The 25,877-nt window shown below is 42.3% G+C and overlaps 2 protein-coding genes across 2 annotated transcripts in view; both read left to right on the top strand.

Moving 5' to 3' along the window:
• Window positions 1–22,403, top strand: part of LOC142748240 (uncharacterized) — a 57,094-nt gene extending 34,691 nt beyond the window's left edge. The window contains exons 5-12 of the mRNA XM_075855347.1: window positions 4,953–5,070; window positions 8,729–8,904; window positions 9,444–9,525; window positions 13,313–13,458; window positions 15,394–16,920; window positions 17,007–17,138; window positions 21,606–21,739; window positions 22,267–22,403. Coding sequence (XP_075711462.1) covers window positions 8,760–8,904; window positions 9,444–9,525; window positions 13,313–13,458; window positions 15,394–16,920; window positions 17,007–17,138; window positions 21,606–21,739; window positions 22,267–22,347 — 2,247 coding nt within the window. The 5' untranslated portion in view covers window positions 4,953–5,070; window positions 8,729–8,759 and the 3' untranslated portion in view covers window positions 22,348–22,403. The remainder of the gene's footprint in view (window positions 1–4,952; window positions 5,071–8,728; window positions 8,905–9,443; window positions 9,526–13,312; window positions 13,459–15,393; window positions 16,921–17,006; window positions 17,139–21,605; window positions 21,740–22,266) is intronic.
• A 602-nt stretch (window positions 22,404–23,005) lies between these two features.
• Window positions 23,006–24,698, top strand: ADRA2B (adrenoceptor alpha 2B). The gene has a single exon (XM_075855346.1). It carries the CDS (start codon window positions 23,292–23,294, stop codon window positions 24,486–24,488), a length of 1,197 nt encoding a protein of 398 aa, XP_075711461.1. The 5' UTR covers window positions 23,006–23,291; the 3' UTR covers window positions 24,489–24,698.
• Window positions 24,699–25,877: the final 1,179 nt, after the last annotated feature.

Below are 25,877 nucleotides of genomic sequence, written 5' to 3'. Positions count from 1 at the left end.
TCAGGGTGAGTGGTAGCGGTAGGCTACCACTGTCTGCTCTGTTTACCGTGTGGTGCAATTTACAAGGGGGAGGGATTGTTAGCCCGATTTACAGGGGGGGCTGTGTGTGGCACGGTTTACGAGGGGGGGGGCTGTGTAGTGCTGTTTACGAGGGGGGGGGGCGGTGTGGGTGGCGCTATCTACAAGGGGGGGACTGTTGCACTAGCTACAGGGGGGCTGTGTTTGTGGCCTCTAATTTATTTTTATGTTAACGCCCTTATATAACGATCTCTTGTAAAATTTAAAAATGGTTTTATGCTTGAGTTACATTAAAAATTGTGAAAAGAATTTACACCCTGTTGATTGGTAGAGAAAGCAAACCTAGTGAGGGGGGAAGGAAATGTCTGGAAACAAGTTGGGGTGGGGGCACCAATCTGAATCTTTCCCCCGGGTGCAGGAGAACCTAGCTATGCCTGTATCCTAGCATCTTGTATTTGCAGATGACACTAATCTCTGATGCTGTAGATACTATATCGCCTTTCTCAAGGAAGATGTGTAGCCCTTTTTTGTCTGACGGATTTGGCAGTAGCTGTAAGTGTGGATAGATTTATGAACCTTGTGCAGGATTAGAAAAACATGGCTGCTTTCTTCCAAAAAAAAGTGCTGCACCTATCCACAAGTTGTCTGGTATTGCAGCTCCGCTTAATTGAGCAAATGGGGCTGAGCTGCAATACCACACACATAAAAATACAAGGCCTCATGCACACGACCATAAAAACTCCCGTTATTACGGGTCGTAATCACGACCCGTAATAACGGGCTCATAGACTTCTATTGGCGACGGGTGCCTTCCCGTTTTCTCACGGGAAGGTGCCCGTGCCGTTGAAAAAGATAGAACATGTCCTATTTCAGGCCGTAATAACGGCACGGACAGTCCATAGAAGTCTATGGAGCTCTCGTAATGACGGGTGGCTACATGTGTGCACCAGTCATTACGGCAGCGTTGCTAAGCGACGTCAGTAAATAGTCACTGTCCAGGGAGCTGAAAGAGTTAACTGATCGGCAGTAACTCTTTCAGCACCCTGGACAGTGACTACCGATCAGTATAAACCTGTAAAAAATAAAAATAAAAGACGTTCATACTTACCGACAACTTCCTGCTTCCTCCAGTCCGGTCTCCCGCCCGTTGCCTTGGTGACGCGTCCCTCTCGACATCCGGCCCGACGTCCTGGATGACGTTTCAGGCCATGTGACCGCTGTAGCCAATCACAGGTCAATCACAGGCTGCAGCCGTCACATGGACTGCCGCGTCATCCAGGGATGTCGGGCTGGATGTGAAGAGAGGGACGCGTCACCAAGACAACGGCCGGGTAAGTATGAATTTCTTTAACTTTTATTACAGAAAAGGCTGTCCCTTCTCTCTATCCTGCACTGATAGAGAGAAGGGGCTGCCGATTAGTGCAGTGCTATTTTGCCGCCAAAAACGTGCTCGTAAATACGGGTGGAATACGTGTGACACCGGACCCATATTTACGGGCACGGGTTCGTAAATACTGGTGCAAAACGGGTGGAATACGTGTGACACCGGACCCGTATTTACGGGTGGGAAAAAATACGGTCGTGTGCATGACACCTAACCGAAATGATTTTCGGTGCTGCTTGACCAATTTGGGAGCCTTTGTTTTTGTTTTGTTTTTGTCCCCACAAAATGAATGATTTATCTGTTGCTATGCGCATTCATTTCCATAATATCTGACTATTTATGTGACCATTTCCCCCTTCGCTGGTACCCTGCTGGGTTGGATTACTTTAGTGTTACATTTTTTCTAAAATTCCCTGTTCTTAGGGAGCGCTCTCCCCTCCTGACCAAGTGGTGAGATGCTTCTTTATTGTAGATTGGGAAATTAGTGGTCGTCAAGATGAGGATTCTCCCATAAATCGTATATTTTCAGAGTCTTCAGGTTGTTATCCCTTCCTGTATCCTGAAGCTTTTACAGAGGAATTAGTTTTTTGGCACTCCACTATACCTAATGTCCAGAGGCCTATCTTGAAGCTCCTGGGCACCAATGCAAAAATCTATAACAGGGCCCCCAGATATCATTTAGAATACTGGTGTCTTATGCAGCCTTATGCTCCAGGGCCCACATGCGACTGCTACATCTGCACTGCCTATAGCTACAATCCTGCTCGTGTTGCTCAAAACACTATGGAGGAGATTTATAGTGCGTTCTGTGCTAGTCTTCTGGCAGAAATAAGCTGCGGATTTTTGCGCATGCCTGTATTTTTTTTTTATTTTTATTTTTTGTTCAGTTTTATTCCACTCACCTCTTTTCTTAAGGGCTTATTCAGACGACCGGGATATAGGTCTGTGCAACGCGCGTGATTTTCACGCGCGTCGCACGGACCTATAGTCTATGGGGCAGTGCAGACAGTTGTGTGATTTTTTTTTTTTTCCTCAGCGTGAGTCCGCTGTGAAAGTCACGACATGTCCGTTCTTTGGGCGTATTTCGCCATCACGCACCCATTGAAGTCAATGGGTGCGTGAAAGTCACACGCACCACACGGAAGCGCTTCCGTGGAACAAGCGTGATTCGTGCAACAGCTGTAAAACTATGAATGAAAACAGAAAAGCACCACTTGCTTTTCTGTTTACAAACATCCAAACTGAGTTTCGTAATGATGGCGGCTGCGCAAAAATCACGCAGCCGCGCATCATATGGGGCTGACACACGGAGCTGTTAAGTGCCTCTTGCGTGCGCAAAACGCCACGTTTTTTGCACACGCAAAACACACACGCTCGTGTGAATCCGGGCTAAGTCTTAACTTACCATAAGGCTGGATTCACACTAGCATGTTTCTGCCCATAAAATACGGACCGTATGTCGGCCGCATTTCCCAGACCGAACACTCTCTTCAGGGAGCCGGGCTCCTAGCATCATAGTTATCTATTCTGTCTCTGCCTCACTGTGGGAAAACTGTCCCATACTGAAAACGTGATTACAGTACGGGACAGTTTTCCCACAGCGAGACGGGGGACTCCTAGTGTCATAGATAACTACAATGCTAGGAGCCCGGCTCCCTGAATTGTGTTCGGTCCAGGAAATGCGGCCGACATAGTCTGTATTTTATGGACTGAACATGCTCGTGTGAACCCGGCCTTACTTGCGCAAGAAATTTGACAAACTAGTGGAAATCTGACAGCTCATAGCCCCTTCAATCAATTTAGCGCATCTTACTTTAGCGGCCTTGTGTTTTAAAACTGCCACGTGAAATGCCAGTCTTAGTAAATTCCTCTCTGTGTTTATCCACAGGAGGCCTGGAGGTTTGGGAATTTTTCACTTAACAAAATATTATGAGAGCGTAATGGCCCAATTGTCCCTCTTGCATAATCGTTCTGCTATGCCTCGAGAGTTATCTGGAAATACCAAATTGCTCATGGCTTCCTTTTTAAGCCCCCTACTGCAACATTTCTTCGCAATTTGGGAGCAGGTTAAATATTGTAATAACTCAACTTCCAGTCTCTAGCATAACACAGATTTTCCCTAGGTTCATTTAGCACTCAAGCAGTTTACTGGTTGAGGTCTTGGGGATACTCAAGTCAATCACCTTCTCCCAACAGGTGTAATACCTTTAGCAGATATTGCTGCTAAATAAGATCCCCCCCCCCCCCCAGTGGAGAGTTGTTACGGTATCTACAGATAAAGCACTAGATTGGAAGCCTTCTTACAACTATGCTCCCCTCCAAAAATTTACTCTCTTTGAATCCACTTGCTGAAACTACCCACTCTTAAGGGGGATAACTGGCCTTCTTTGCTCCCCTCTTATTAACCATGCCCCTTTAAAACTCAGAGGTTTCACTGTAATTATGAGACTATCAACCAATTCCAGTGAAAAATGGTGCTCTAGGGGGTGGCCTTTTCAAAGAAGGGGCCAATATACACAGGATATAGGGGAATTGAAAATCTGGTCTAGATCTGGGGTGGACAACTCCAAAGAGGTGATATATTGGAGTGGTTTAACTATATATAATCAGGTGAGAATCTGATCTGAATTTGTCCAGGTGAGCTGGATTAGATGTGGTCCTAGATTTCTTCCTGTTCCATAGAATCTGCCTCTAAAGTGCTGATGCACTGGAATTTGGTACCTGCCTCCAAAACTAAAGCTATCCCAGAGCAATCTGCCCTGGGGTTGTGGACAACAAGGGAATGCGCTCTACAACCGGTGGACGTGTCCAAAGTTGGTCCAATTCTGGTTATGAATATAAAGGCTTCTGTTTGTTTGTTTGTTTTTTTTTTTTCCCTCCTTTCTTTCACATCCATCCTAGAACCCCCCCCCCCCCCTCCCATGTGAAGCCCTGCTTTATTTTAAAACGGCCCAACTTGCACCTTCCCAATTCATACTCCTATCCTTTCCATTTTTTCGCTATCGCACGTGCCTAGAAAAAGCTCCCTGTGGCCTTTGTGGACGTATAACCCAGGCTAGAAGGATTTTTGATCAATGACCTAGCATTCTTGTTAATATTGTTAAAAGGAAGCAGCTACTTTTACTAATCCTTTAGAGAATCCTTTACACAAGGTGGATACGGTACAGGTTTTCTGTGAGGGGAAAATCTGCAGTGTATTACAGTAACCGCACAGTAGATGAGGTTTGAACACCCTGCAGAGAATTAAAGTATAATGGGAAAGTCAATGCCAACTGCTGCAGATATGGCTATAATAAATTATGTAACAAAATATATTTCTCCTGTATTTCACCACAACCATAAATCTACCCCAAAATAAGCATGATTTGGTGCAGATTTCCAGCTAGGTTTTCTTGCGGCTTATGGGTTGAACTTGCTGTCGAATTTTCCACAGCAAATCCGACCCGTGTAAACTTGCTGCACAGCTATGCACTTTACCCTGACTGCAATGGAAACTACAACACCGCCCCATTAACTTGACTGACTGTATTGTAACACTTCATATTTGCAGAGGCGCGTCAGCGGATTGTCATATTTGAAGCTTTTAAGGACTTTGAAGCGTCAACCTGTATCCGTTTTGAAGAACTCTCTACCCAGCGAGACTATATCTACATTTTGCCAGGAAATGGGTGAGCAAGCATTAAAAGTCAAGCCATGATTTCTAATTTTAGAAATGGCGGTTTAGCAGGAATTAAGTTTTGTGGTGTAGTTGGGTGGGCTAACAGGGACATAAGTAGGGCCTAATTTATTAAAACTGCCTAAGAGAAAAACTATCCTTTGCTGCCTATGGCAACAAATTAGCACACTAAAGTCTTTAAGAACAGTTTAAAAAAAATTAAACTCTACTTGGATTGGTTGCTATAGGAAACAAGGCCAGTTTTTCTTGTTCGCAGCTTTGATAAATAAGGCTGATAATGAAGGTTTAAGGGGTTATCTGGACTAATGGAAATTGTAATCTTACCTGCAAGTCAGTGGCGTATCTTCCATGGAGATAGACCACATGACTGCTATGGGGCCGAGGTGGAACGACTTATTTTTCTAGTTCCTGACAGTCCCCCGTCCGCCCTTTTTTCTTTTGTCAAGGTTGTTGTAATTTTGGCAAAAACGCAATTGTGTAAGGTCTTGCCACAACTATGGCAATTGTGACAAAAAAATTACTAATGTAAATTTACTTGTAGAAAAGTTAAAGAAAACGAAGTCCAATCTGACTGTATTTACCCCACGCTACATTTACACACTTAAATGTACAGCTTTGTTACAGTTAGTCAACTCCAGTGGGGGAAGGGACCCATTGATTTTGTGTATGCCCCTGCTGCAAGTCACATTTTAATAAGGAAGGAAGAGCTGGCAGGGTAGCCGCTGATACTCGCCGCCTTATCCCCTGCCATTCCAGGGCCGCATGTCCACTGTACCCTGCCTATCTTTGCTTACATTGGCTGGAGTGGTTACGTTCTGATGTGGAACATCATGGTTCCGGTAAATGTAAACTGAGGGTACAAAAGTGTATATATTTTATTTATTTTTTTCTTCACATTGCTTCTAGACTAAAAAAATTAAGCAACTTTACAAATAGTCCTGGGACCTCTGGCGATCAGTCTAAAGGGGTAATTTTGTCAGTGAGTGCTCTGTCCTCTTCATTGTTTGAAAACCTACAAATGGAGGGGGTCAATAATTACATAATAATCATAATAGAACGAGAGTTTTTACTTTAATAAAGACATGTATACAAAACGATTAAAAAAAAAAAGCTGTACAATGCAAATGATGGCGTCAGCCTGTGCCAGCAGTATTTATAACCAACTGAACCCAAAGAGGGCAAAGCGATTTACTAAAAAAATGGTGATCAGGTGTTACATCAAAGTGATTATACAAATCCATCCATCAATCATCTATACCACTATGAGAAATCCACAATAAATAACCAAGCATGAATTGGTGCATTGATCAAAGGCAACTAGAGACCTACAAACATAAAAATTATCAACTCTGGCACAAAGGTATTGAGTATATACATTTTATTAGAGACAGACAAAACAGAATAAAAAAAAGGAGTCTCACAATGAGAAGGCGTCGACCTGTGCAAGACCAAAAAACGTGTAGCGAGCATGATCATAAGTAAATGTCAAAATACAGGCGCATGTGCAAATTGGAGTCCAGAAGGGATAGCCAAGCTGCATACGATGTATAGCAAAATAGTTAATATCTGTAACGGTAACAGTCTAATGTAAATTGCTGAAAGATGCAGGTAGCACAGCATATAGCCATAAACTACTAGACTACATATGAGTCAATACAAGCCTAGGGCCTATGCAGCCCATTAACTGAAGGGCCAAAGTAACAGACCTAAAGCATGTAACACACATAGCCAAAGTCTTGGTCTCGCACAGGGAGGATGCCAACACCCGACGCACGTTTTGGCAGATGCCTTTTTCTGGGGGTAAAAAGACTAATACAAAAGTAAACACATACCCATGTTGGAACTCCTGCATGGGTATGTGTTTACTTTTATTTGTTAGTCTTTACGGTCTCAGCTCTACTAATGTGTGGATCATGATTTTACATGGCCATATGCACACTTTCTATTTGCCCTACTGACATGCTGAATATTGTGCCTACAATTTGATCATATTTGTCATTCCTTTTTCTGGGGGCAGTTATTTGACTTTTTTCTGGCTGTTACTACATTTTTGTTTGTATTTATGCATGTGGATATGGTTTTCCACATGCTCGACTTGTATTACATTTCACTGTCCTGACAGCTCGTTTGTAATTGCTAGCTGGAACTCGTTCCAACATGAGTTCTATCAGACATTGAATTTGCGCATACACCTTTTGTATATATGTATGCGCAGCACAGCAGTGGGTGCAGGCCTCCTAGGTTGAGGCTAGGAACACTTGTTAATGAAATCTAAAAAGAATGGAGGTAGCACTCCAAGGAAATTGGTGAAAAAATGTGGTGCGTTTATTCACCCCAGGCAGGCAACGTTTCGATCAGTCTCTATGGGATCTTTGTCAAGCTCTCAGTACACTATAATTTTTAATATCTATTGACACCAATATATACTCCTGGCACAGGCTGACGCCATTATTTGCCCTATACGACTTTTTTTTATTTTTTTTTATCGCTTTTGTATACGTGTCTAATAAAGTAAACGTTTTTAATTATATTATGATTATTGACTCCCTCCATTTGTAGGTTTTCTCTGTCCCTATTGGGTCAATGCACGAAGTCACGCTTGGTATAATGTTCTTAAATACCCTAGAAATCATGGATATATGTGAATTATTTCACAATCTATCTTGGCAGGTTACACCTCTGTACATTAAGGAAGAAAAAAAAAATGGCACAGATGTGCTAACAATGAAGAGGCAAAGCCTATCGGCACGAATACATAACTGCAGTGCCAGGCACAGACACCGAAGTCCTGTTTAAGTGAATAGGACTACGCTTGCAATACCAGGCACAGGCACTCTTATGTATGACTTTGCACCTGTTTAAATCATGAAAGGAATAGGACACACTGGTATACTGCAGCCCACTAACTTTGCTGGGGGTTAGATCATCACTGATCAGACATTTATGGCCGATGTCCTGGAAAACTCCTTTAACTAGGCCACACCTCTCTATGGGCTTAATAGCAGCCACCATTGGATATTTATGAAATTTAGGAATACATTTTATATTAATGTCTAAGCAAACATGGGTGAAAATAATTAAGCCACTCTACAGCAGGGCTAAAGAGTAAGGCTGGATTCACACGAGCACATTACGTCCGTAATGGACGGAACGTATTTCGGCCGCTAATCCCGGACCGAACACTGTGCAGGGAGCTGGGCTCCTAGCATCATAGTTATTGACGATGCTAGGAGTCCCTAACTCGCTGCAGGACAACTGTCCCGTACTGTAATCATGTTTTCAGTATGGGACAGTTGTCCTGCAGCAAGGCAGGGACTCCTAGCATCGTACATTCATATGATGCTAGGACACCCGGCACCCTGCACTGTGTTCGGTCCGGGACTTCCGGCCGAAATACGTTCCGTCCATTACGGATGTAACATGGTCGTGTGAACCCAGTCTTAGCGTGAACTCACATGCAACAGATTTGTTGCAGACGTTTCTGCGACTATCCCATTTATCTGAATGGGGCTTGCAGAATTCCATGTGCTAGCTGCAGAAACGACCCCGTTCTGATGTATGGAACAGATTTTCAGCTGCAGAAATTTCTGCAACCAGTCTGCCACGTGTGTGCTTATCCTAAGTGTTTAACTTTACAATCTGTTTTACAGTTGTTATTCCAGCGTTGGTCGTGTCGGGAAGATGCAAGTTGTCTCATTGGCGTTTGAGTGTGTTATAAAAGGAGTTGTAATGCATGAATTGCTACACGTGTGTGGCTTCAGTCATGAACACTCACGTTTAGATCGAGATGAATATGTGAAAATTCATTGGGCCGACATAAAGGAAGGTATGGACAAAGTCACAACGCTATGAAGAGTTGAACTGTTGATTGGAGATGTGATGTTGATCTATGAATTAATTTGCGCTGATTTCCATGTGGAAAATGTTCCACCGCATCTAGATAAGATTTGTTTAAATCTCATGCGCTTGGCCGAGACTGTTCCGCTGCAGATTTTTCGGATTGAAAAACTTTGTAGCATTTCAGTCCCGTGTGCTGGGGCCTAAAATTCTAACCATTGTAAAACATTTATTTTATTTGCATTGTGTTGGTGGTTGATGGATTTCCAAAGGTGATGACTAACAGGAGCTGATACAGTGGTCCTACAGGTTCTGTATGACTTAGACAGAAAAAAATGGTGGCAAGGTAACTCTACCTCCGTAATAGGGCATCAATGTTCTACAGCACCACACAGAGCACCATACGTTGACATGTGGAGCCCCTGCTATGCGCATAAGGATAATATTTATTAAGTAAAATGTAGAACTATAATCTAGGGGATTTTGAAATTACGATTTCCTATAACATTGAATGTTTTTATTTTTTAGTGTATTGGAAAAACTTTTGTAAGTATGAGACGGCAAACATGTGCGTGAAATATGATTTGGAGTCCCTCCTTCATTATTCCAGGTCAGTCCTATTTAATTTATATACCTATAGGTTATTTTTTTTTTTTTTTTAAATCTTTATTTTTTTTAAGATACGGTATATGATCTGTAGACTTAGATTGTGAAATGTTAACCTTATATTAATTAGCGGTCTATGCATTTCTGATCCTTTTTCATGGTTTCCCCGAAGATCGTTTGTAATCTGTGGGGGGAACTTGGTATCAAGTGTTGTATTCCCCTGCAGCACCACCGCAGGCTAAAGAAAGCCTTCGTGCCAATTGAAATCAAAGGAAGCGAGAGATTCCATTTGTACAGAGTCTCTTCTCTCTAATAGATGAGGGTCTTAAAGGGGTAGCCAGCAAAGCGTATTTAAAAATGGGTTTCTAAACCAGACCACACTCCCTCCTTTTAATGAACTAATAAACACACCATCAATGTGCCAGACTAGATAGTAGTTTATAATGGGCAGACCTGCTTACTGTACAGCTTATACTGTTGCTCCAAGTCATCCGTCTCACCCATGAGACCAAGCAAGGTAAATGGGGATACAAAGTGAAGACGTCGCCTAGCTTCTAGATGGAGCTTGGGGGGGCCCCTACTTAAATTTATGTAGCTACAAATCATCTCTTCCTAATTCAACAATTGAGAAATTCCTTAAAGGACACACAGCCCTATTAGTGACCCAGCCCTATTCTTAACAGCCATAAAAACAACCTTTGTTGCATTGTTAAATAGAAATTGGTGTAAAATAACTATTGAAGAGAAAAAAGTGTAAATTTGTCCAGCAATATTGTGAAGTAAAACCACGCTAGGTGTCTATAATTGGGAATATAGCACATAATAATGTTAGTGAATTAGAATATGATCGTTAATTTATTTCAGTAATTCAATTCAAAAAGTGAAACACATATATTATGTAGATTCATTACACAGAGTGATCTATTTCCAGCAGTTTTTTCTTTTAATGTTGATTTATGGCTAACGATTAATGAAAACCCAAAATTTAGCGTCTCAAACGTAAAAATAATTTTTGCATTTGGGCTTGCATAAGATTCTGATAACAAAATGTTGGCCTACTGAAAAGTATGTCCAGTATATGCCCTCAATATTTGGTCGGAGCTCATTTTGCATGAATTACTACATCAATGCGGCATGGCATGGAGGCGCTCAGCCTGTGGCACTGCTGAGGTGTTATGGAAGCCCAGGTTGCTTTGATAGCGGCCTTCAGCTCGTCTGCATTGTTGGGTCTGGGGTCTCCTCTTCCTCTTGACAATACCCCAGAGATTCTCTATGGGGTCTAGGTCAGGCGAGTTTGCTGGCCAATCAAGCACAGTGATTACTGTGGTTGTTACACCAGGTATCGGTACATTTGGCAGTGTGGGTAGGTGCCAAGTCCGGCTGGAAAATGAAATCTGCATCTCCATAAAGCTTGTCAGAAGGGGGAAGCATGAAGTGCTGGAAAATTTCCTGCTAGATGGCTGGACTTGATAAAACACAGTGGACCAACACCAGCAGATGACATGGCCCCCAAACCATCACTGTGGAAACTTCACACTGGACCTCAGGCAACTTGGATTGACGCCTCTCCACTCTCCCTCCAGACTCCGGGACCTTTATTTCAAAATGAAATGCAAAATTTACTTTCATCTGAAAACAGGGCTTTGGACACTGTGCAACAGCGTTGGTCCCCTGTGTTTATATCCAGTCCAGAGACAACGCAGCCAAGTAAACCAGGAAATTCTAGAGCACTTCATGCTTCCCTCTGCTGAACCTTAAAAGAAAAAAATGCTGGAAATGGATCACTCTGGGAGAAACTCATGCATTCAATAGATTAATTACACACAAACAGGAATTATAAAATTAGTGTTAACAATCATTCTCTAGAATTTGAATACAGTGGGCTCCAGTATTTTTAACTCTAATCCCCCTGACATGTCTTGCTGCATCATCAGGGGTATAGGACACAGGCATAAGTGCCGATTAACACCAGCTCCTCTGTAAAGCCTCTGCCGCCATCATCCGAAAGCAGTCGGTCACATTGAATCTGCATCACTGTTGCTAAGGACGCTGGGACCAGATACACTGCATGGTGCGCCGATGCTCTATGCATCACGAGTCCCAACAGTTGCTGGGAACGCTATGCGATAATTGAACCAAAACCATTATGTGATGCGTATCATGTAGACGAGCCTAATAACTTGGGCAACTGTAACCAGGGACGCTGTTACCTCTATGAAAGGTTGTGGCATAGCTCTTTACTATGCAAGTATATAGACTGAAGGGATATTACCAATGGTGCTAGAGCCATTCGTCATCCAAAGATGGAATGGTATCTATGTATCGCCATGTTAGTTTGATTGCTGCTAGTGTCAAACTTAATATAGTTATTGCTACAAGATTACCGTTTTATTAGAGCAATACAGTTAAATGGACACCAATGAAAGAAATAACCTTTTTAATCTCAAATAATTGGACTAAAAGTAAACTTCATTTGAGGCCCTCGAGGCAGTGACTTAAATGGGTTTACCACTTGGGACAATCTACTTGTCCGAAGTGTCTTGACAATAAGCAGATCACAAAGTGCCCACCTGTTGGGAACCTCAGCGATCAGCTGTAATCTGTTGGGAAACCTGGCAGTAACTGTTCAATTTCCCTGCAGCGCCACCACAGGAGAATTAAGCATTACATAAAGCCCATTCCTATCAATGGGTTTGTCTGTGTAATACAGGACAGGTCCTTCAAAGCGACACACACTTTGTGACCACACTCCACCCTGGCTGAGAGGTGAGGATCCTTAACAAACCCCCCTATGTTAACACAATTCTCTAATGGGGTGTATGAAAATGGATTAAAAGTCTTAAAGGGGTTGTCCAGTTTAAAAAAACAAAACAAACATTTGGCTTAGTCAACAATTGATCAAGATTGCCCATCCTTGGGCCTAACTTACAACATTGAATCCCACAGCAATGTAAACCCAGAAGGCATGCAGTTTGGTAAAGCATATAAGACCTCTGAGTGCCTTGGTGGATCGTGACAAGAGTGGCTATGCCCGTCCATCAGGACAGTTAGATTCCCTGTGGCGTTCATCGACGCATATGCCTCTGTCCCATGCCACTGATGCTGCGAAATGTGGGGGGATGATGACACTGGAGGAGTTTGAGTTTCACATAATAGACAGCGACTGGGAATCCAGTTCCCTTAGTCCTTTTTGAGATATATTGGAACGCTGTATAGCGTCATATAAATGTAATTGGGAATACTATAACCAACAATACTGGGCACCTAGCATTTGTTTTAATTGCTGAACCCATTCACACCAATTATTTTGAACAAGGATGCAATAAAAGGTTTTTATGACCTGTTGGAGAAGGACTGGGTCACTAGTGGTGCTATATGCCCTTTTTTGGATTTTTATTTTTATTTTTTGTCTTCGTTCTGAGTCTTTCCCTTCCCAGACCATTGTTCCCCTTGTAACATTTAGCCAGTTCTCTTCCAAATTGTTGAATTAACCGATGTATGAGCACTTCTGAGAGCCAGAAGCATTCATGGCATAGACTTTCAGACATGTTGGAATGTCTTGATAGACCTTCTGATATGGCGCGATGGCAGCTATCTGGCGTTTAAGGACAGGATGGGCTCTTGTCAATAGGGTCTTGTCCTGTGTGTTTAGACTGTAGTAATTAAACATTGTAACGTTTTGTAAGTATATAACTGCAGTATATATTTAATATATGCAGCCATTGACTAAGTCTGATTTACAGGCCCTTTTTAAGATAGGTGGTCACTATTGGTATTTATGTTCAACACAGAAGCGCGTTTGCAAAGTTGAAGGGTTCTACCACCATCGAGCCATTTGCTAAGAGAGTAAACATGGGCCAAAGAATAAAACTCAGCAATTCTGACATTTTGAGAGTAAACAAATTCTACAGCTGTCCTCAATATGTCCCCTCAGAAGGTAAGCACAATTCTAATAGTCCATAGGTATTCCACACTAAGTCACGGAGTTGCTTGAAAATTGCTACAGGCAAGTGAGATGTTGGTCTTTAAGGTAAACCCAAGCCATTAGGATGACTGAGCACATGATCATGCTAATAGTAATACTTTGCTTTTTGAAAAAAAAAGTTACGAAAAGTGAATTGTTCCAGATGTTGCGTGTTTGCTATAGAATACTGGAATTCCTAGAACCTCTACTACACATGGACCATTTTGGTAACTTTATCACTCTTGCAACTTGGGCTATTAATCCCCTGCACAAGCTCTGGAGGAAACACAGCTCTGACATCCCCAACTTGGGAGCTAAACAGTGATCTTCAAATGTGATTTCCTTTGTGCATTGATATACCTGTACTTCTATCTGTTTTTGTTTGGCAGAACTTTTTTTTTTATTCCTTTATTGTAATGCACCAGCTCTGTTTCAATGAAACTGTAGAAACTTGGTGTGTATGTCTCCAATGCCAAAATAGGATGCTTAGAATAAACAAAAGAATTAGGCTGGATTCACAACTTCTTCCCGCATATGCTAAGTGTGTGAAGAAGGCCTTACAATTTTTCTAGGCTATGACTTCATTTGCAGTTTTTACGAGTGACCATACACCTGCAGTTTTCTAAAGAAAACCATTCCCTTCCTAAACTGTTCAAAGAAATGTAGCTGTGCACAAAAATTTGTTTGACGACTTAGTTTGACTAGTTTAACTGCTTGTAAAATAATAAAGTACTAATACTGACCTTTATCAATACCCTGCTGCTTCTGTGGCAGTACTTCACCAATCTCTGATCTTCCTGCAGTGACATGTGACAATTGCAGCCAGTCACAGGCTGTAGCACCAACCTCAATGGTGTCAGTTAGCCAGTGATTGGCTGGAAAGGTCACATGTCATGACAAGTCACTGCTGGAGCAGGAAGGACTGAGACCAGTGAGGGACTGGTGTGGCAGGGGGATTCATAAGGTCAGTCTTACACTTTTTGTATTTTTATTTTTCACACATATACATACACACGGACAACACCTCTTTCAATGTGTGTGAACAGCAGTTCTGAATTTCACTGGCTATCTGAATGGAGAATAAAACTTCATAATTAAAAACTATACCAGATAACTACCTCTGCAAATGCTCTACTAGGCCTTGTTCCCACAGCATAAATGCTGCGAAATTCCATAGCATTTTACAGTAGCAGCAAAGTGGGTGAGATTTAGTAAATCTTGCCCAAGCTGCGGGGAAAAAAATGCAGCGTAAATTTAACTCCGCAGCATGTCAATATATGCGGTGTTTTCACTGATCTGCTGCGGATCTTTCCCATTGAATTCAATGGGGATGCAAAACCTGCAACAGAAAGCAATGTTGCGACTTTTGCAACGTATTCGCGTTTACGCGGAAAAAATCGCAACACCAGAAAAAACAAACCAATCTACTTACCCAGAATGCACTCCTCTGTGCAGTCCAGCCTCCTGGGATGACTTATCACATGTGACCGCTGCAGCGTCACATGGTGTGAAAGCTCATCCAGGGATGTCGGAGGGGGTAGGTATGTGCGCTTAATTACGCAGCGGAATTTCCATCCACAATGTGGTGCGTTTTTAATTTTTTTTATTTTTTTGGGATGGAAAGTCCTGCGGGTTCCAGGACAGATACGCAGCGTATCAGTCCTGTGGAAACCCGGCCTTAAAAGGAAATGGACTTTTTTTTTTTTTTTCTCACACGAATTCACAATAAATTCAAAATATTTAGCAAAGACTATTGAACCAGTCCCTTAACACATACGGGGATGTATAGGTGCTGGTAATACTATTGATTCCTTCATTTCTTCGAGCTTGGTTGCGCATACATGTAGGCATTAACTTTTTATACTCTGTATTTTAAAACCGGTTTTTGTTGTCATTTAACTGTTTCAGAAGACAACAAAGACCTCTCTGTGCTTAATGATGTTACTTCTGGTGCCACCTCTTGTTCTGAAGCAAATGTAAATGATCCTGCTAGCTACTATTCTGTCAAGGGCAACCTCAGAGCCTTCAATATTTTGGCAAACGCAGGACGAAATCGAGATTTTCCTCCAACTCAAGAATCCAACATTAGCCCCATTGCCCTCTATTCTTCTAGCCAAGAATCCAAGCTTGGTTCTACCCCCACTAAATTTGTGAGTCAAGATTCCAAATTTGTATCAACAGGTTTTATGGAATTAATCCATTCCACTACAGACTTGACAAAGCTTTATAATGATGCTACATTAGATTCTTCAAGGGGAACAGAAGATCCATCCATACAAGAAAACTGTAGAGTTTTAAACACCAAAAAGACCACCGATCTGCTACCAGACCACAGTACGGCTTTCACTGTTATTCCTGCTGTAGATTCTTCAGACACCAACTCAGAATCGAATATGAGTACTAGAGAGAACACCGGTATACCTCTAAAATTTAACACCACTGCAATTTTTAAATACAACTTTACTGGGGAAGAAAATGGAACAGAAGACACTACAATGGAAGTCCTTTTTGAAGCGAAGTCTTCTGATGGTATAACTACAAAATCCACTATTGGGGATATTTCAATAACAGAGTCAATACTACAGACTTCCATCTTCACTCCAAAAGTAACTTTGGCTAATGTGGATAGAGTGGAAGAAAACACCACTTTGCAAACTTCTGCAAGCTCTCAAAGTAGCAAAACGCAACACACCACAGCTGAAGATGCATGGAGCCCCAAAAAGACCGATCTGCTACCAGGCCACAGTACGGCTTTCACTGTTCCTGCTGTAGATTCTTCAGCCACTATCTCCGAGTCAAATATGGGTACTAGAGAGAACACTGATATACCTCAAACACTTAATACCACTGCAATTTTTAAATACAACTTTACTGGGGAAGAAAATGGAACAGACCCTACAATGGAAGTCCTTTTTGAAGCAAAGTCTTCTGACGGTACAACTACAAAATCCACCATTGGGGATATTATAATAACCGAGTCAATGCTACAGACTTCCATCTTCACTCCAAAAATAACTTTGGCTAATGTGGCTAGAGTGGAAGAAAACACCACTTCTGCAAGCTCTCAAAGTAGCAAAATGCAACATACCACAGCTGAAGATGATCAAAGTTCCTCTGGGGGTGACATTTTGAAAGTGTCACATGATCAAACAAATGAGATTACAAAGGAAAATCTTCTCTTAAACATTGTTGGGAAAAGGTCCTTAGCTTGGCAGACATTTGGTTCGTGGTCTGAGCACCATCCAAGGCAGATACATGGTAATAAACTAACACATTCATACAATAACAGAAGGAAAAGAAGTTCAGAGACCTTTAAGCCTGTCTGTGGGTTTGAACATGGATTTTGTGGATGGAAGCAAAGCACTGAAGATGATTTAGACTGGAGGCTGTGTTGGGGAGCTTTGAATGTTAACTCTGGCAATTTCAGACCGGAAGGTTAGTTTCAGCCTTTTTTTTTATTTTAATGTACAGAAATGTATTTATTCTTTTTCAATCTATATCCTATATTTTTATTCTATTAGGCTTCCATCTGTCACTTAAGAGCAGCCCCAAATACGTAGCCTCAGGACAGAAGGCTTTACTTCAAAGACCTATAGTTCAGCCATCTAATTGTATCTCCTTCTGGTATAGTTCCTGGAAAAACGGTATTATGGGTAAGTCTTACAATAACACACATTATTTTGAGAAGACTAATTATTGGCTACATCTGTGTAAGTTTCAGTACTTCAAAAGCATGGCCTCCATCTTAGGCTCTGTTTACACTGGCGACCAGTTACCACAAAAGCCAAGACTGTTATAAAGGATTTATTGTGTAATGCGGTGGTCTCCGACCTGTGGCTCTCCAGATGTTGCAGAACTAACTCTCAGTATCTCCTGACAGCCTAAAACTGTCAGGACATGATGGGAGTTAAAGTTCTGCAACCACTGTAGAGCCACTGGTTAGACACAACTGGTATAATGGGTCCTAACTGATTCCACTGATCAAGCTAATTCCAGGGCGACTATAGCATTTTATATCTATATTCAGCTGACTTTGTTTTGGTTTGTTTGTTTTGTTTTTTTTTGTTTTTAATGTAAACCTACAGGTTTGGAAATGTACCATTTGGATATTTGAACATTACCTGTTTTGTTGAACATCTCAATTGGAAATCAGACCCTTCCATAGCGTTCCCCATGACGGTAATACCTGGAGGTTGACCCTTAAATTCTCTGTAGGGATGGGAACAGAGCGAGATTATAAAGTGTTTCCTGTCCCTACTACAGTCACGGCACTGAAGTCCCAGGGGAGAAGAATTCTGGTTGGGCCACTCATTTTCCTGCTGTGGATGCTTCCACCTTGGTGGCCATCCCCCTCCCCTGCCTACCAAGTTTTAAAAGCCCGGAAGCACAGCGACACACAAATTTGTCAGAGCACTGGATGACCTCATCTAGGTGTTCCCTGGCATTAATGCACGCAGGGCATGTTGGAGTTATGTTGCCGTGGGGATGCCAGACGATTTAAGGTCTGTCTCATCTAAAATATCTTATTTGGCATCTGATCATGTTGATCCTAGTCACTCCACTCGTGTCCTAATTGCGTCTACCTCAAGTGCTGTGGGTACCTACATTTGCTGTGGGTTTGTCTCTTGTGATCCTTATATATTTTTCTTGATATTTGAAAGCCATGGCGGTCCAACTTCTTTAATGCTGTCTAGGATAGAAAAATTTCACAATACAGAGTGCATCGCTGTGTAGCCGCAAACCAGTCAGAATGCCTATGCAGACAGAACACCGTTTGATTTTGTTTTTATTGAGCGTTTTGGGGGTGGTTGTCTTGACTTTTTTTTTTTTTTTTTTTTATGTTCTTGCCTACCTGGAGTTCATTCTGCAGGCTTGGGCCCAGGATAAAGGTCCTGTTTAGGTTTGTGACAAACTAAAATATGCGCCTAGAACCACACATTTGTATCAAATTGTGTGGGCATACCTGCCATGATGACCTTTTTAAAGTAAAAAGCAGTAATGCAATTTAAAACCTATATAATACACTTGGTGGTCTTTGCGCTCGCAAAGTGCTGTTATGGTTTTTTGTTTTACAATGGACACTAGCATTAGAGTGGACCATGAAACCATGTAATAGAAAGTGACTAATCAGACCAGGCCACCTTCTTCAATCATGTGAACCACTAGGGGCATGTGCAGAGCTTACCTGGGGAATAAATGTCACCAGGATATACCATGGGAAGAAGGCAAGCTGGTGAAGGCCGTGTGATGCGCTGGGAATTCTTGGGTCCCGGCATTCATGTTCTTTGACATGTACCACCTACCTAAGCACCTGTCTCCATAAAAAGATGATTCCTGGGATGAGAAGTGATTCTCTTCCACATGCCCAGTGGCGCCGCTAGCAGCCGTTATGGCTTACGGCTGTAGCGACGCTACTATGGGGCCCGTACCGCTGAGCCTCTAACAATTATGGGCCGGGCGACACGGGCCCCCTCATGCCCGGGGGCGTCGCTAGCACCAGAGGGGGCCCCATGGTGCTAGCGACAGCCACCCCCTCTTGTAGTAATTGTACCTGCGTCTATAGCATACATGTACAAATACATGTATTAGCGCTGAATGGCCGGCCTTACAATGACGCTGATCGGCAGGGCAAAATGACTTGCCCCGCCAATCGGCACCTTTCAACGATTCTAGTAGCGCGATGACATCATGCCGCTTCCGTGCTTGAAAGGCGCTGATTGACGGGGTAAGTCGTTTTGCCCCGCCAATCGGCGCCTATGAACGACTCGTCGTTCAGCTCCAGCAGACCTGGCGGCTCTATCTACGGGGGGGGTGGATCAGGTCTATATGTGGGCCCTGTATACAGGGGTCTATGGGGATGTGGGGCACTATATACACAGGGGGCTATATTAAGGAGTTTGTACAATTTTTTTTTTTTTTTTTTTTTTTATTTTTTTTATGCGGATTCTCACTAAACCCAGGGAGTAATTGCAAGTTGTATATCTTGAATCATGTCTGGCTGTAGAAGACCTGAAGTATATCCGAGATGTGTTCAGTGTAGTTTTGGCCTGATCTGTTACAAGGCATTCTTATGGCGGATTTACACGAACACGATATACGTCCGTGCCACCCACGTGTTTTTCACGCGTGTCACACGGACCTATGCAAGTCTATGGGGCAGTACAGACTGTCCGTGATTTTTGTGCAGCGTGAGTCCGCTGTGTAAAACTCACGACAGGTCCTATTCTGCGTTTTTCACGCACCCATTGAAGTCAATGGGTGCGTGAAAATCACGCGCACCACACGGAAGCACTTCCGTGGGATGCGCGTTATTCGCGCAACAGCAGTCAAAAGTATGTTTGGAAACATCCAAACGGAGTGTCATAATGGCGGATGCACAAAAATCACGCAGCCACGCATCATACGCGTCTGACACACGGAGCTGTTAAGTGCCTTTTGCGCACTTAAAACGCTGTGTTTTTTGCGTGTGCAAAAACGCACACGCTTGTGTAAATCCGCCCTTATGGTAACATTTTGTGCACCTACTTGAAGGTTGTGTGACCATGCATGGTCAGGAGGCCTCATCACACTTGGCATTGTGGTGTATCTTAGCCTTAAATGGGTTTTCCCACAAGGGACATTTTTGACATATCCACAGAATGGGTCAAATGTCAGATGCGGGTCCCACCTCCTGGGACCTGCACCTATCTCTAGAACGGGGCCCCCTAAACCCTATTCTAACTTTGTCTGCTATCACTGACTCCCAAACACATCCTGACTATGGTTTGGGGTTACGAAAACAGCGTAGCCCGCTGAGCTATGTGGTTTCCGTAACTCACTATGAAGCTTACAAAGACCATAGCTCAGCGAGATACACTGTTTTCACATTCATGGTCGGAAATCAGCCGACAGAGGTAGAACTGGGTTTAGGGGCCACGTTCTAGATGGGTGCGGGTCCCAGAGGTGGGACCAATTCCCCTCTAAGGCTTGGCAGCTCCGGAGTGGGGCAGTTAGGGAGCCTCAATCAATGGTGGGTGATCTGATGACCAAAAGTAATACCCCAGTACACACTAATATAGCGTACTAAATAAGAACTTATTTAAAAATTTTGTTTTTAACTACTTTTTTAAATACTAATAGTATTACAAGTACACCAGTTAAATAGACCATTATAAACACCAATTATAGGCATCAATGCCAATAAATACTCCGCCGATTGACCCGCATTTGCGGACCATGCTCAAATTATTATGGAAGCACGGTCCGTAAATGCAAAAAATAGGGCAAGTTTTTTTGTTTTGTTTGTTGTGGGTAATTTCTACAGCCCAGACACGCATCCGTAAATACACGGGAAGGTGTCTCTAGCCCATAGAAATGAATGGATCAGTATTTTTATCTGCAATTACAGATCCGTAATTGTGGATAAAAATTACGGTTGTGTGCATGAGGCCTAAGTGATAAGAGCATAAGTGACACTTTTTTTTTTTTTTTTTAAGTGATCACACGAGTGGGATAGTAAAGATGAGTAGGGCACAACTCTGGTTGAATTAAACAAAGTAATACAATTGAGATATTACTACTAAAAAAAAAAAAAAAAACCCTGCCTGGGTTTGAACCAGGGACCTTTCACACAAGGCTAACACACTAACCACTGCACAACAGAAACTGATATTCAAAGCTCCTTCAGAGTGTTATATAAACTTTTTAACCAGTAAAAGTCCGTCAACGCTCAGCCGTATTACATAAAGTAAACTTGCCAAGTAGTAGATTGGGTTCAATTCTATTACGGCCGGCACGGTCTGTCTCTCCTGAGGTCTGTCTGCTGCGTGGGGGTTGTAACTGGTCAGAGTAAGACTCAAGTCAGACTGGCTGCTGCTGCATGCAGTGTGTAGTTGGAGTGACGGACTCTCCAATCCCAGCCCTGCTTGTAGCTTTCCCACACTAAGCGTTGGATATGTCATAAATGTCCCTCGTTGGAAAACCCCTTTTACGTAGGGTTGTCTACCTTGCAATAATTTCAGGGAGTTCAGTGGTTTGTACAAAAGATGGCTCTCAACATTTGGTACCTCACTCGAAGCCCACGTATACAGGCTTTCTTATGATTTTGTTTTTGATGCCAGATCTATTGTTTTGTTCCAAAGGTACTCTGAATGTGTATATTACATCTTCTGGAGGGAAGAAGACTCTCTTGTGGTCATCTGGTAACAAAGATCATGTGAAGTGGACAAAAGCCCAAATAATGCTATCACCACATCTTCATTACAATAATGTCCATGTAAGTAAACTCATCCAGAGAATTAATTGGTGCTATACAGCCTAGGAAACTGTTGTGCTAAATATTTATGTAAGACATGAGGTTTATAATTTACAATCTTAATAGACTGGATAGTTATTGGCAGTTAGGTACATTTAGTAGGGTGTTTTCTGATAATTTTATAGACCAAACTGTATAATAATGCTGAACAAATGCAACTGCACCCAGTAAGAAGCCAACTAGGGAATCACTCGACCCGCACACCCATCTGCCATTAACCTGTTCTTGCAGCCCTGACTCTTAGGAGTCTGGATGAAAGGCCCACTTCTGGGTTATTGATTATCTTTTTGAGGTCCATTACTGGGTACAATTTTGTCCATTATTTTATCTAATAGGATGTTATACAGCTGTCAATACTTTAGGAGAAGCTCTACCGATTTTTATATTCAACTTACACATTTGTATTCTCATATGCTGCAGTGTTGAGTGACACATCTAAAGTACCTAGGAGGTGGATTTACTAACAATGCCCACTTTTTATCTTTTAGGTGGTTGTGGAAGGAATTACGGGACCATCTGACACAAGTAACATTGCGATGGATAATCTATATGTTGGGCAGTGCCGTTGATGTAAAGTTGTCTGTCACTTCCATGGATCAACCTAATAATAAACCTTTTAACAAAGGACTTGCATTGTGTTACTGCTTTAACAAATGATCAGTAGAGGGTGCTGATGTAGAGTGCTTTCCTGTGCCTGTGCTTTCCTTGGTGCTGAAGTAAAATCTGGTTATTGAAGGGGTTAAAACTTTTTATTTTTGCAACGCAGGCTACGTTTGCTATACTTATTCAATACACTAAAGCGGAATACTTGGGGTATATATTAACTAGTACATTGTGTTATTGACTGTAGCAAAGATGGGAAGTTTGCTACTGGGGTTTAACTATAAACTGTAAAAATATCCAAATTCTTTCTACATCAAGTGGCATATATCCCGGCGGCTACAGCATTAATGTCTGTGCAGTGTGACTGAAGCACTGAATGCTATTAGCTGAATGCTGGTGAGATTAGTAATGATGCTCCCGGTGGTTTCGTAAGTAATGTGCAGTCACTAAACCCTCTGCTAACAAACAGGAGGAAATGCTGTGAAGAACACCATTTGGGAATAAATCTGTATAGTGAAGAGGATTCAGCATGAGACTCCCTCCCCTAGTAAAGGGGGTTGAGCTATGGAGTATGACATCATGGTAGGGCTGGAGAAGCTAAACATTCAGTACTTTAAAAGCACAGGAAATCTGCACTTCTCACCTCACAGAGAAGTAGATGCGAGACCTTTTTTATTTTCATTGCAAACAGTGTTGTATCCTTTGAAGTCTCCTCTTCTGATATATCCTAAACCACAAGATCTGCTGCCTACAACCACAACTTGGTCTGCTGAACTTTAGATGAAGTTCTGAAAACTCCAAGCCCCGCATGAACGTAGCTGTGGACTGATGGAGCCTGAACGTTTGAGACTTACTTAGCCTGGACATTTTACTGTCCTGAAAGATCTACCAGTCTTTCGTGCTCGTAGACATGGCTTCTACACTTTCTTACTCTATACAGACCACTGCTGCTATAGCAGCAATCATTGCCTTTCTTATACTTTTCACTATTTTTGGAAATGTTTTGGTGATAATAGCAGTTTTGACCAGCCGTTCACTCAAAGCTCCTCAGAACCTCTTTCTGGTGTCTCTGGCTGCAGCGGATATCCTTGTGGCTACTCTTATTATTCCCTTCTCCTTGGCTAATGAACTAATGGGATACTGGTACTTTGGAAAGACTTGGTGTGAGATGTATTTGGCTTTGGATGTTTTATTTTGCACCTCCTCCATAGTGCACCTGTGTGCTATTAGCTTGGACCGGTACTGGTCTATCAGCCAAGCCATAGAGTACAATTCCAAGCGGACTCCTAGGAGGATAAAGTGCATTATTCTAATGGTCTGGACATTGGCAGCCTTAATTTCTTTGCCTCCGTTGTTTTACAAGGGCAAAAAGGAAGACCACAAAAATGAGAAGCCCCAATGCAAGCTGAATGAGGACTCCTGGTATATTTTGTCCTCCAGCATCTGCTCTTTCTTTGCACCCTGCTTGATCATGATCCTGGTGTACCTAAGAATTTACCTCATAGCCAAACGTCGGAGCAAGAAGAACAAAGATGGCAACAGACCTAAACAAATGTGCTGTATGTCGGTTAACTGTCAGACTAAACTTAATGTGGAGAATTTACCTGTTCAAACTTGCATGACTCCGCCGGAGAAGCCGGATGCTGACATCTGTTGTAGTGGTAAAATTTCCCTTCCAGCACAAAAGGAGAACCATGCTGACCCAGCACTGTCCAGCAGAGTCAAAGACCCAAATGGCCATGGGCCTTCCATCATGGACACTGTTGTAACACCCAAAGGTGTTATTCTGCTGCCAAAGAAGTCACCAGATGTGGTCTCCATGACCAAGAAGAAAAGCCACATCAATCGGGAAAAGAGGTTCACCTTTGTCCTGGCTGTGGTCATTGGGGTGTTTGTCTTGTGCTGGTTTCCTTTCTTTTTCACGTACAGTCTAAGAGCCATATGTCCTGAGTTGTGCTACATTCCACAAAGTGTCTTTCAGTTCTTCTTCTGGATAGGGTACTGTAATAGCTCACTAAATCCAGTCATTTACACAATATTTAACCAGGACTTCAGAAAGGCTTTCCGTCGGATTCTTTGTAGTCATTGGACGCACTCTGTTTGGTGACCACCAGCGAAGTACAGGATGCTTAGAACTCCCCTATTTAATAAACACAAGAGGTAGAGATTTAAGTGTATAGAGAGATAGATGTGAAATATACTAGAAAAACCAAATCCATCACTGCTGGCATCGTAGATGTTTACTGATGGGAATTATCTTCTGCTCTACGTTTATATTGTCTGCTAAGCTGAGCTTGGTCAAATAAAACTGTTTACACGTGTGATCTATATCTGGTATTGCAAATGGGTTGTTTTTGTTTCATACCCACCCCCCCCCCCAGTCTTTTTGTATATTTCAGTATACACAACCTTTCATATCAAGCTAAATAAATCCCCTTTTTAGTATTTTTAAGACTGCCCTAAATTGCGGCAGCTGAACTTGTATAACCCTTGAACACCTGTAGTCTAATGTAGTAGATTTACTTGCAGTTCTGTAGAAATGTTACTTGCTTCTGCTTCACTCTCAAACAAAGGCACAATGCAAAATTGATGGCACCCTGAAGAATTAACCAGTTTATCTCTGCTACATCATTAAATGATGCTAGTGGTGTGCTATTGGCTTATTCCGTAGATAGTTTGTCTAGTAAATTGATGATCTACCATGACACCACACACAAGGCTAAGCTCCAGCTCTCGGAGGAAGAGGGTAATAATGCTGAATGATGCTGATCTGTTCGGTGAACAGGCCTGTACCTGATTAAAAGCCAATATCATGTTCTCGTGAATTGCGTCGTAGATCCATTCTGTGATTGTACAGATGTCACATGCCTGGTGCTATAGTTACAGGATGTTTGGCTTAATAACCTTTATGCATCCTATAATAGAAATGACAAATTGCTAAACAAAGAAACATTAACTTTGCTGGTAATTTAACCACTTCCTGTCCAGTTAAACAATATTGCAGAATTTCCTAATTCATGAAATCTAATGATGACTTGGTGTTTTTAAAAACAAAATTTGGGTCAGAGAAAAAGTCTGGAATAAGACGGAGCATGGGAAGTGTGTGTGTGTGTGTGTGGCGGTGGGTGACCGGTGGACATATTGTACCTGCAGCCTAAATGTATATGGACTCTTATTTATCATGTAGTAGGGGAATGTGGCTTATAAGGGGCAGTAATGTATAAGGAAAAAGCAAAGCTGCTTTATATATAACTGCAACAATGTTGCACTCATTTGCAAGCGATGTGGCTATGTAACGATGTGCTGTTTATTTCACTGTTCCCTTTAAATAAGAGCATAATAACTGAGATGGTTGTAGATTTAGTGAAGCCCATTTGTGGTTCACTGCTGAAATAATATCCCAACCTACCATGGTTAGTGTCTTCCACAGCCTCAACACAAACGAAGGCCTCATTTACACGAGCGTGTGCATTTTGCGCACGCAAAAAAACGCAGC

The sequence above is a fragment of the Rhinoderma darwinii genome, chromosome 3 (genome assembly GCF_050947455.1).
Source record: "Rhinoderma darwinii isolate aRhiDar2 chromosome 3, aRhiDar2.hap1, whole genome shotgun sequence".
Classification (NCBI taxonomy): Eukaryota; Metazoa; Chordata; class Amphibia; order Anura; family Rhinodermatidae; genus Rhinoderma; species Rhinoderma darwinii.
The sequence above is the reverse complement of the archived record's forward strand: the minus strand, read 5'-3'. Positions and strand labels throughout refer to the sequence as shown.